We start from the raw sequence: 12,149 nt of genomic DNA on the forward strand, positions 1-12,149 counted from the left end.
GGCCGATTGACGGTAGCGAAATAGAGAAAAAAAACGCGCGAATAATGCGTGAAGGGTAGATGGTATAAGACGGAAAGAAAGAGCGAGAGAGAAAAAAAGGAATGAGGAAGGGAGTGAGAGAGACGAAGTCAGAGTGGAAAAGAGAAAAGCACAGCCTCTCTCTCAATGGAGAGAGACGAAAGGAGGTGACAGCGCCGGAAAGATAACCGCGAATCGGTGAAATCAGCAGCACAGTACAAATTTTCACGGACAGTTGACGGTTGCCTCAGGGCGCCACAAGCCCAGACAGAGCACACGGCACGTACGCCTCTCTATCACAGCGTCATTTTCACTAAGGAAACCGAGGCCAGAAAGCGAGAGGCCCGAAACGCAGCGAGAACCCCCCCAGTCGGATCCCGTTTTTGTAAACGCTTGACTCCGACTATCCGCGTATCGGGAGCGACTCGTGTTCCTCTACGCGCATGCGCATCGCACCGTAACGCGCACGCGTCACCGTTTGCTACCGCTGTTCTTATCAGCGCACCGTTGTACAGCCACTGGAAACCGGGGAACCGCGCGGTGAGACCATCCCCACCCTCTCCTGCTGCACTCCCATCCTCCCCCTTCGTGCACCCTTCGATTTCACGGTGAGCCACTATTGGGAAAGGGCGAGGAATAAGACGCGTGCGCGATGACACCAGAACAAATAACTTCATTTAGACAAAGGATGGAGATCATATTTAGATTAACAATTTCGTGTCAGATCAATCATTTCGTTTCGATAAAAGTAAGTCTCAACGGAATAACTTTCGATGAATGAAGAAAAACATCGTGATTATTATTATTATCGGTTTCCTTGCTTTTCTAATAAACGTAGTTCCGCGATCAATCCTATGGCAGATTTATTCCAAATATTTTTTTATTAGCATATAAACAACTTGTTAATGAATTTATTAATCACTTTTACCTGTTATACGTTTATTTGCAGAATGTAGTAGAAGAGGGAAATTGAATTTCTTATTATGAAATGCAATATTAATGAAGATTGACTAAATGGAGGCACGGGAGTGTAAGTACTTGTTAATGCCTTACTCTAAATATGCACTCCGCAGAGACCGCTTTTCATCATGGGTAAACAATCGTATCTGATGTATCACGCAACTCCTTTCGATATCAATCGATAATGACACATTGAGAATTGTGAATATTCTTATCATCATAATGGTAACTATGTACACTGCATAAATAATGAAAATACTTTATATAGAGATAATCATTATAAAATTTTAAATAATCACAACGGGTCGCAACATATTCCAAAGGGATTGGTTAGATTCGTTAATTGTAATATTGAATACTAATATTGTATTTTTAACTATCTTTGCATATTTCTAAATTTCAATATTAAATGGAATTAACATGCTCTTGCTTCTACAAGAATGTGTCGTATGGCATAATTTTTTTCACACTTGATAAATACATTTTATCACTAGCCTTATCAGTATTACCGTTGCAAGCAGTAGTATATATGCCTCTTGGAGTTTAGTTTAACGTATGAAGCAAGGGGGCGCGTCAAAAACTTTGTAGATTTCATAGATATAAAATGACAAGCAAATTTAAAACTAGGTTTTATTTAATGCAACAATTACTTGCGTGATCGTGAAAACTTAATTTAAATTAATTTTCAATTTCAAAATTTACATTTTAGAAAACACTTTTATTAACCACAGGCAATTAATTTAAAATGTTGATAGTTCAGAATTTTACAAATTCTTGATTCATTTTTTATTACGTACCTACTAAATACAAACGAGAAAATGTTGAATTTGCCACTTATCGTAAGTTCCTTTCGATGCTGACAAGATCAAATACGTGACAAGAATGTATTACAAAAGGATTTCTTCCACTTGGAAACATTTCTCCCACTTGTCATACACTCGTGTTAAATCCACGCGACGAAATAATGTTGTCTAACGTTATGATGGATCTGGAATGGGAATTTGAGGTATCCGGCCTTCCAACATATCGTGGAGGAGAATACTAATTTCCTAAAAGCAAAGAATTTTTTTACTACTTTCATTTTCTAAGATAAGAAAATGCAATATTGTTTAAATCGAACCAAACATTATACTAAATAGCCATTTAAAATATTAAATTTTGTTCTTAGTAACTTGATTAATTTAATTGATAGGTTATTCCTGTAGAAAATAAGAAATTAAAAAAGATGAATTCTTCGTTTTTTACGATGAATAAATAGAATTATTTAGTAGTGTACCTCTTCTCTCTGAGCCCGTAATCTATCGATGATTGGTTCATTAAAGTTGGGGTCGTTACTTGGATCCTCCAAAATAATTTCGTTGCTTCTGGATTCTTGCGGCACACGGGTAACGTAAATCTGTTTGATGGTATCTAAAATCGCCGAAGGTCTCGTCTGAAGAAATTGCAAATCGATCGACGAGAAGGAGTCTGAACCGGCAAATATTATTAATGGCTTTTCGTAATCAGTGCACTTGCCACCACTGATTTTCGATTGATAAGAAGAGAAATATCGTTTCAGTATTTAAATATTCTTGGAAATATATTATGATCATTTTGATGTCCAGCAAAAGAACTTACGAAAGTTGAGTGCCAAATCCATAGTGAGATAATAAGTCTTTAGTTCTTCGTATTAGTATTTTATCTTTTGAGGAATGATAATAGAGTCCTGCTCCTAAAAAATGAGCTACAGCTCTTAATGTTTTTCCGACTATCTCTTTTTTACCCAAGTTTAAATCCTATTTCAGAATTATTGAGCATTTTATAATTTTATTGTAGTACAATGATCATATAATACTTAACAACAATACAACGGTAATACAATAACACGTTTTATATTAAAGAGAATACGACGATACCTTAAATTGGTCGTATTTTCCACCTATAATACAAAGTTTCAATGGAAATGGATCGACTTCTTTTTCCAGTCCTTTTTTTTGCTCCTTAATACGCCGATACTTAAGTTCTTGAATTGTTTTATCGTCGTAACTCATTTTTATTGCATTATGAACTACCGAGAGAGTCTCCTCAAACGTGGACCACAAAATCTCCGGTTGTGATAAATCGAGCATAAGAAATATCGTGACGTGGTGAGGAGAATGAGTCAGAGACGAACCTGTTATTGCAGCTGACACTAACGAAGAAGTTAAATGCCCTACTTCCCAAACATGCACGATATTTTTTATCTGTGGTGGGAATAAGAAATAAATCAAAAATAAGGTTACAGCTAAATATTTTTTGTTCCATCGCATGTGTTTGCAAAAAGTTACAGAACTAGACAACAATATATTTGATATTCTTTCATATGTTCCGTTAATACTTAACAAGTGGTCTTAAGAAATAGTTGTTATGATTGTATTGTCAGAAAAATCATATTAATTAATATAAAAATAGATAGTAAACATAAATTACTAATAAAATTTTCAACGTGAAATTGTTTATATGAAAAACTGTTTCATTTATTTGTAAACAAAAATACTGTTTGTTACAGAATTAAATAAAAATTTTGAAGTTTAAAGTTGAAAATTCATTATTTTTATTATTGATACATCAGAAATTAATTTTTTCTTCGTCAAAGATCTATATTTTTTGATTTTCAGAACTTTTATTATAAATCGTAAGCGATATATTTTTTATCTACTCTCCAGCAAATCAATTTAATTTTGTTTTTTCAAAATTTTTGAAAATGTGAAATACCCCACGCATTTTTCGCTTAAATAATACTGCATTTCGTAATTAATTATCACAAAATGAAAAACTTACTAAACTCTTTCCAGCTTTACGCCCAAAAGAGTAATCCATCGCGATAGTTGGTTTTGGTGTTTCATCTTTTTCAAGAAATCGATGTACGATAGTAGTTTTACCCTAAGAATTACTTTTTTTCATAAATACGATTTATTACAATTTGTGATAATACTATTTAATGCTTTTAATTATTATATTACGTACGACACCTTTAGTACCAACAATAACAATTGAACATTCATGTGTTTCATTTATATTAGTCTTACGTTGTTTCTCCTCTTCTAAACAAAAACGCAAAGCAACGTCTCTAATATTTTCTTCACTAAAATGTGAACATATTTATATTCTCATGACCTACATATTAGCAATAAAATGTATATTTCATAATCGTATGGGAAAGCTTATTTCTTTATGAACTCAATGATTTAAGTGAAAAATCTATTGCACGTATGAAAAGAACAAGATTATATATGTACATGCAAATGCATATAATCAATGTAGTAAAATTATACCAACTTTTAATTTAAAATTTTACAATTTCTTTAAATAACATTGAAATTTTTCAAATAACAAATATTATTACATCGTATCTAAATGAAAATAGGTATTAATAGATACGTACGAATTTTCATCTGCCATTGTTTTTTAATCCACAGTTTTTAAACAAACATTATACAGTAATGCACAGTAATGCAGGCTTTCTACATGTTCTGTTTGTACTTAGGTTATGAGAGTGTTTTCGTATTAGTTGCTATAGCAATGCAGAATGTTTCATTTGTAAAATGCATGCACAGAAAAAAAAATATCTTTTAAGATTTCCCGTCATTCATTTTATATTATATTTTAGTACATAAGACTATAATATATGGATTATTCAAAATAATAACTGTAAGTATGTCATAAAAATTAATATTTACTTCCTACTGAATAATTTACTTTAATTGTAGAATCAATATAAGTAATAAATAAGTACAAAATATAAGGTTTTTTTTTTTTATACAGTGCTGCTATTAATTTTTCGTAATTTTTATAATACGTCATCCATTATGCAGTGAAATAATGATGTATGTTATATCTCAATTTCAAACTCTATACAAACGATCAACAAGACGTCCACAGTTTTGACGAAGAGATTTACCAGAACATTGTTCACAATAATTTATAGTTAACTGCAAAACGTGTGTAAAAACTTGTTCTACAAGTCTCTACTGATCCACAATACAATTTTGTTAACAAATTGTTCATGAATTAAAGTACAGACGATTACTACAGTGTTTTTATATGTACAGAATGGACTAGACGAAGTTTGTAACGGGATGCACTGTACGCCTAGCGATAATAAATTAAATGTATTGTAAACAAAGGTAATTTTTAAAGGTTATGCATGTATGCCAAAGTGTAATTATATAATTTATTAGTAATATAATGTAGACTAATAACCAATAATTTTGTCTTTGGATATAAGGATGAAAGAAATGTTTACAATCAATTATACAAACACTGTAATTTATCTTTTTTTCATTGTTTTTAAATAGAAGTAAACATATGTGATGTATAATTAAATACCACTGAATTGCGTTACATTCTTACCTTTTTATAAATTGCGGAACGGTTTCGTAATAGTAAATTTACAATGCATACGTTTGTTGTACATATATGTACACATTTAAATGCACAAAACTGTATGAGAAATAGGGCATTTCAAAAACTTTGATAAAAACCCCCATATCAATGTACTCTACTGAACAATGTGTCCAATGGTAAGGCATGCTTACTATTTAGAAATTAGTTTAGTAATCTGTCAATAAAAACAGATTAGTGAGAACAGTACACAGTATATAAAAATGTTTAAATAATCATTGTCAGAGTCAATCTGACAATATACTATTCACAGTCTGTTCAATTCAAGCAATGAACACAACAATAAAAGCAGTCATATTACATTTTTGATATCTTATGTATGATTTAGGTCTTATATGTTTCATTAACAGAATGTGTACATTTTAATTCCTTATTTTGTATTACTTCAAACGAAATTCATTTTGGGGAGTAAAAGATTTACATATAACGCGTAAACAGTTATAGAAAGGAAAAGAAAAGTAACGTAATATCTAAATTTTGGTCCTTCTTTTGCACACATTATATTATGTTAAATTAAATTGATTTAAATTATTGTACAAGTAACAATCACAAATTTTTTATGCTTACTATTGTATTCAGTTGCAAATAAGTTCTTTATATTTAATATTATAGGTACGGAAGAAATTAATATTCTATCATTCGTATAGACTTTTTTGTGTAGTTGTTCATACTTATATATGAAATTTGGCATTTGAACACTATGGCATATAAAATTGTTTGGAACGTAAAATATGTGTAATCAAATTTAGGAATCAAATAAACTTGTAATTTGTGTTGAAACATAGTTAACAGCCAATATAAGGTAATATCATTTTTCTTAAGTAAAGTGTTCTATTTACACATATTTTCAGGATATTGAATACAGCATTTTATAAAACTGCTGTTTATGAATTTCTTACATTAACATTACTAAATCAACTTTGAATTCTATACAACCTTATGAATAAAATAATTATAAATACTTATATGAATAATTCCAATATCAGCCACAACCTTAAAAATCCATCAAAACATTAATAGTCACCGAGATACAACACATGTGAAGGAAGACCATAATAAAGATTAGTCACCTTTTTCTACAATATTTCATTGCTTCTATTATGCAATATATCACACGCTCTGCATGTTATCTAGTCCATATATCACTCATCCAATTATCATCTAACTCATTAGTTGGTAGCACTTTTAACTTCCGTAATGCCTCAAGGTAAAACGTAAGTTCAGATGTAACCACACCATGTTGTGGACCACCATTATTAACTATATTCATTTTGACTAATTGCTCTCTGAGTTTTTCTTTGAAAGATGTGTTTACTGTACGATACAGAGTTTGTACTTCAACTGCTGGGAGAATACCAGATACTGCTTCGTGTAATTTCATTAAATAACTGTAATTAATAATTACAAGTAAAACTTAATTTTAATCAATAAAGTAATTAAATTATGTGACACTTACCTAGAAATGTTTCTAAATGATTTTGATGGTATTGGCGGTCTTGCAGTCCATTTTGATATTTGACCGCCTAATAGATTGTCGACGATAGTAAGAATTTTGCTTTCAATCTCTTTCACATGCGCGCGAATATCTCGTTCGACACTATCCAATAAAGCAACACCACCACTTATACTAGATGCACCAAATCCACGATTAGGATTTTGTTCCGCAAGCACTACGCGTAGATAATAATTAAGCGTTACTACCATAATTATAATGTAAGTTAAATACTAAGTAACATTTAACTTACTTTGAAAATGTGATTTTACAAAAGGCATAAACCATAAAATTAATTTTAAACTGCGTGCTGCTAATACAAGTATTGTACTGGTAATAGTTTTCAAACCAGCAACTTGCATCGCACCAGCTCCAAGGACAAGTTGACAACAGCGTGAATTATAATGACGTAATAATTCAGCTAACTGCCTTCCAATTGTTCCCGATAAAGCAATTAATTCACTGCCAGTTCTACAAGAAAAATGTCATTTAGCGTTTCATAACATACTCAGAAATTATTTAGAATTTCAGACATTACTTGCAATATTCGTGAATCATTTGTATAAGCATTAAAGCTGTACCAACAACGGCGTACTTTTCATCTCCTACCATAATAAAATTTTGAATACCATCTTTTTTAACTTTATCTTCAGTTTTAAACAGATTTGGTGGAAAGTATTTGTATTCATACACATATGTTACTAACAACTGAAATTCTAACGGCACGTCAGCTTGCTTCCATCTTTCAGATTCCAATAAAAGAGTAAGCTTCGTTTTAAGTTCGGTATGAAATCTTTGAATGAATTTACTAGCTTGTGCCTATAATATTATAAAATATGAGATAGTAATAATATCATTTATATGATTGAAATGTAATTTATAAACTAATATATACCTTAAATGCAGACCTCAATCCTGTACACTGTTTACCACAGAGCTTTTCACAAGTTTCTGTAAATTCTTCAACTAAATTGGCTAGTTGACATACTTGAGCTGTTGTTGCTCTTTTACTTAACCAAGATGATTTATCATTCCAATTTTGATTTTCTTTCTCTTCTTGTTTATTACTTAAATTTTCATTGCTTGGATTTTCTTTTTCGTTTTGTAATTTTTCTTTATCGCTTGTACTTGCAGAAAGCAGATTTCCCATTCGCTCATGACAATAATCACAAACGGAAGTTATCATATCATGTAACTTGGTCGTTACTCGCGAATGTTCCGCTTGAGTTAATAAACAATCAAGTATCGTATCATCAAATGAACCGTCACACACTCGACCTGCTGCAAGATCTACTGTATCTCGCATTACGTCATGAACAGCCTAAAAATGAATATTATACAAAACATGTATTATTTTTTATATATGGATAAAAATAATTTTAATCACAGTTTATGTATACAAATAATTATATGTTCAATAATATAGCTTGAAGTATACCTTAACACGCATAAGAAGGAATGTTAAAGATTGTATAGCATTATGAAGTAGTGTTAATCTTTCTGCAAGAGAAAGTCCACCAACTTCCAAAGCTGCAGCTTGTTGATCACTACAGCAGTCACTTGCTGCCAAGGCTTCTATGACTCTCTGTTTTGTTACAGCTCTAACTGTTGTCACAGCTTCTTCTTTGTAAGTATCCACAAATTGAAAATGCTTTTGCCGCAAAAGGCCAGAAATGATGGAAACAAGTTTATCCTGTTCGTTGAGGATGTACAAATGATCTCACTGGGAAGAGATGCACGACGGTTTGTTTGCTACGAACTAGGTATGCAAAATTTTACACAATTATACATATACTTACACCATCCAAAACTGTATTTTCTGCTCCTAATGGCCTATTTAAATCTGCAGTTGCATATCTTTGGAATTCCGTAGATAACATTTTATCAACAAGTTTTTCCATTTCCGTTAATTGAGAACTTAAATGCCTAAACAATAAAAAAAAAAAGAAAAATAATTAAATATATGTAATTTTTATCAATCATTAGTAGCTCCTTTATTTCTTTAAATTTACCTAAAACTATGTACTCCATTCAATTCCTGCAAAAGTATTTCTTGTGTTGTAGCAATGAGATCTAATGCTGCAACATAGTCTGGTGTAGATAACAACAACTGTATCATTGGTTGACTTTGATGTACTGTAGCCATCAGTTTCAATTTTTCTTGAACCAATACTTGATTGGATCTTGCTCTTTCCAATCTGGAAGTACATTTAACTTAAATAAATTAAAGTACGTATAATATTCAGAAAGCCATAAAATTACTTTATAATTTACCTTAAGATTTCTAAAGAATTATTGACTAGATGCTTATCAACTTGGTGTATATTTTTCCTAAGAGCTTTTAAAACTGTAATAGTTTGTGTAAGCTGCTCCATTAGAGCATCATGAGAAGTCATTGCATGAAAAAATGCTTGAGACTTAGAAGCAACTTGTTCTGCTATTCTAACTTCCACAACATCTAAATAATGACTTAACTATTAAAGAAATAAATTTAACATATATTATTTGCCATAGTATTTAAAGTTTATGTAATATTAATTGTTATTAGTGTACCTTCTCTTGCATTTGCTTTACATGCACAACAATATTGGAGTCTTCATTCAGCAATCCATTCTTTGCAAATGTAAATACTGCATAAAAATTATCTTTCTGAGAAAGATCCAAATTAGGTGTTAAAAAAATTTTTGGAATATTGGATAAATCAAATTGCATTCGGTCTGTAAATGTTTAATTTATGATTTCTATATTATGAAATGAAAATATGATTACTTTATTCATTTTTACTATAAAAACATTATTTCTACCTATAGATTTAACCTTTCTCAAATTTGGGAAATTTTGTAACAATTCATTAGGTGTAGTTGGTCTATTGGCATTTGAGTTCATACGTGAATGTTTTCGATATCTCTGAAAAGAAAAATTTCTTAAATTAGTTACTTTCTTTTAAGCTGAACATTTCACATTTAATTACAAGATATATATCAATTACCCTTGCAAGTTTCTTTAAATATGTTTCAAAATGTTGCATTGTGATTTCAGGAAGGTAAGGACTTTTAGGTATATCAACTTTTTCTACAAATCCATCCCCCCAAGTACGAGTTAAAAAGTTACTTTGTTTGCCTTTGAATGGATCATTTAAAACAGCTGGTAAATTTTGTGCTGCAGAATACACGGTCCATGAAGAACAGGGCTCTGATAACTGACCGTTGCTTTTACGTTGTTGTTGCATTTTTGCGTGTTTAATAGCATGTGCTACATAATCTTTGTCAGAAACACCCTCCACAGGAAGACTAGTGCATACTCCATTATAACCATAAAGGCACACAAATGAACCTCCCTCCCTAGAGCAGTGCTGATCTCTTAAATGTCTGAAATAAAATTACATCCTGTCAACTGGTAACAATGTATTATTATATCACGCTTTTCAAGCGTATAACTTATTTCATAAAAAATATTCGATTTAACATATTTGCCATTATCAAGAATCGAGCGATTTCAATAAATATGAACGAATATTGTATAAGATGTATTGAACATTTTAAATAAATTAATTCATAATATGTATGGTATTGAAAAATCATTCGAAAGGAAAGCATTTTTGCATAATATTTCTTGTTGTAAATAGACAGTGGACAAGTCGACCCACCTTACGAAATCTTCTATTTGCTTGAACGTAAGGTTAGCGCAATATTCACATATCAGAATCGTAGGCAACAATTCAGATCCTTTCACAATTTTCGCCATCTTCCATTTGCAGCTTCACTTCGCCATTCTGTCACCGTTTCGTGTAATTTACAGTACATCGAAGTCCGTCAATGGTAATTATATTTTTGACGACTACTTAGCGATTACACTTATCCGCTATCGTTCAGTGACGAACATTTCTCACTCTTTAGCAAATACACGTTTCACGATTCAGGCTGACCAACAAACAAACGTACATTTTGGTAACTTACTATATTTTTTTTAAATATTCCTAGATATGCTTTTGTTGCGTATTTTGCGGCAGTCACGGGAAAAGGGATAGTGGGTTGGTGTCCATGGAGCGTCTGCTTGCTGTGGTGCGGGAATATTCAAATAAAACTTGGAAGATTTTTCGTTGCAACTAATACTTCTATATTTCACAACTGTTCAAGACCTTTTAAGATTAACAAAGCTTCAAGACTCGAGATACAGAATTGGAATGATCGACTTTTTTTGAATTTTTTGGACGCGAGGTCTCTTCTTGTTCTTCTCCCAGAATCTGGATCCTCCCCTGGTCCTCCTTCCAGCTCCTGGTGATCCAATCGAGAGGCAGTTTCCACTCCATAAATCGGCGCTTCTTCCACACGTTCTCCACCTCCGATCCTTCGTTAGTGGATGGTGATAGCAGCGCTTCGTTGGTAGTGGTGGAACGCAACGCCAATGTAACCGCCAACGTGATGTGCACGTGTGAGGGAAAGTGTACACGTTGCGATTCGCACGAGACTAGCCCTTGACAATATTTATAGCCTTCTTAGAGTTCTAGCTAGTTGACACGGCTGGATATCGTTGAGAACTCTCGAGTGGTTACGGTTCTTGAATAAAATCTTTCAACTACAATAACAAAGCATTTCCGTTCCCGAGTTCTAACTTTCCATCGCAGTACCACGCATCTAACCCTTAGATGATTTCCAGATACAATCTATCTTTTGAGACATACATTATTGACAATTCAAATTGCGCTCCAGCTGTGCGCGTCGATCTCTAGATTAAGACCACCCTAAAGCTATATTCACGAACATGCATGATGAGTGATTAAAGCTACATTCACGCGATAGCGTAACAGAATATTAAAGAACTAGTTCCATTTTTTGAGTAGTTGGCAGTGTCATTAATATATGTGTTTATGAAAATTGTTTCTTCTATTAAAACATGAATAATTAGAATATATGAAGTATAAAGCGTTTTAATTATTTAGAAGGATATTAGTGTATTGTTACAATTAGTTGATAATTTGTATTCGTTTAACTGTTGTGAAAATTTTATTATTTATCGTACAATGACGTAATTCACTTACCTGTGGTAATTCGTTGTTTACATTATACTGACCTACAAAATTATGGATATTCCAACTCCTTCGAATGTAAATCATGGATTTTCTCATAATGCTGATGAATTTTTAAACATACCCATTGAATCTACAAATTTGGATCCATTGTCTATAAAATATAGAAGGTGCTTATTCGTATTTTTATTTGTGTTTACAGATGTTAAGAATTATACAACATTATATATA

General features: G+C 31.9%; 2 protein-coding genes and 1 pseudogene across 2 annotated transcripts; 1 reads left to right on the plus strand and 2 right to left on the minus strand.

Moving 5' to 3' along the window:
• Positions 1–1,955: 1,955 nt before the first annotated feature.
• Positions 1,956–4,398, minus strand: LOC108577261 (cytoplasmic dynein 2 light intermediate chain 1). The gene is made up of 7 exons (XM_017940397.1): positions 4,382–4,398; positions 3,964–4,081; positions 3,778–3,879; positions 2,874–3,200; positions 2,596–2,753; positions 2,255–2,498; positions 1,956–2,027 (listed from the first exon to the last, which is right to left on the minus strand). Exons 1-7 carry the CDS (start codon positions 4,396–4,398, stop codon positions 1,956–1,958), a joined length of 1,038 nt encoding a protein of 345 aa, XP_017795886.1.
• Positions 4,399–6,526: 2,128 nt separating this feature from the next.
• On the minus strand, positions 6,527–10,694 carry LOC108577245 (vacuolar protein sorting-associated protein 54). Its single transcript, XM_017940380.1, has 13 exons — positions 10,539–10,694; positions 9,882–10,260; positions 9,697–9,799; positions 9,446–9,609; positions 9,167–9,366; positions 8,905–9,090; positions 8,692–8,818; positions 8,331–8,585; positions 7,788–8,213; positions 7,431–7,711; positions 7,146–7,363; positions 6,857–7,070; positions 6,527–6,788 (listed from the first exon to the last, which is right to left on the minus strand). Exons 1-13 carry the CDS (start codon positions 10,634–10,636, stop codon positions 6,527–6,529), a joined length of 2,913 nt encoding a protein of 970 aa, XP_017795869.1. The 5' UTR covers positions 10,637–10,694.
• A 1,278-nt stretch (positions 10,695–11,972) lies between these two features.
• The window catches only part of LOC108577251, a 4,697-nt pseudogene continuing 4,520 nt past the window's right edge, over positions 11,973–12,149 (plus strand).

This window comes from Habropoda laboriosa, unplaced genomic scaffold (assembly GCF_001263275.1).
Source record: "Habropoda laboriosa isolate 0110345459 unplaced genomic scaffold, ASM126327v1 scaffold50, whole genome shotgun sequence".
Lineage (NCBI taxonomy): Eukaryota > Metazoa > Arthropoda > Insecta > Hymenoptera > Apidae > Habropoda > Habropoda laboriosa.

What these genes read in the sequence shown, in the direction of transcription:
- LOC108577261 (XM_017940397.1), bottom strand. An exon ending in TTGTTGGTACTAAAGGTGTC is followed by an intron (nt 3,880 to 3,963) that starts GTACGTAATATA and finishes AGTAATTCTTAG; the next exon opens with GGTAAAACTACTATCGTACA. An exon ending in GTAAAGCTGGAAAGAGTTTA is followed by an intron (nt 3,201 to 3,777) that starts GTAAGTTTTTCA and finishes TTCCCACCACAG; the next exon opens with ATAAAAAATATCGTGCATGT.
- LOC108577245 (XM_017940380.1), bottom strand. Translation starts at nt 10,636, where the DNA reads ATGGCGAAAATTGTGAAAGGATCTGAATTGTTGCCTACGATTCTGATA. An exon ending in ATTTAAAGAAACTTGCAAGG is followed by an intron (nt 9,800 to 9,881) that starts GTAATTGATATA and finishes TTTTCTTTTCAG; the next exon opens with AGATATCGAAAACATTCACG. An exon ending in TCATTTAGAAACATTTCTAG is followed by an intron (nt 6,789 to 6,856) that starts GTAAGTGTCACA and finishes TATTAATTACAG; the next exon opens with TTATTTAATGAAATTACACG.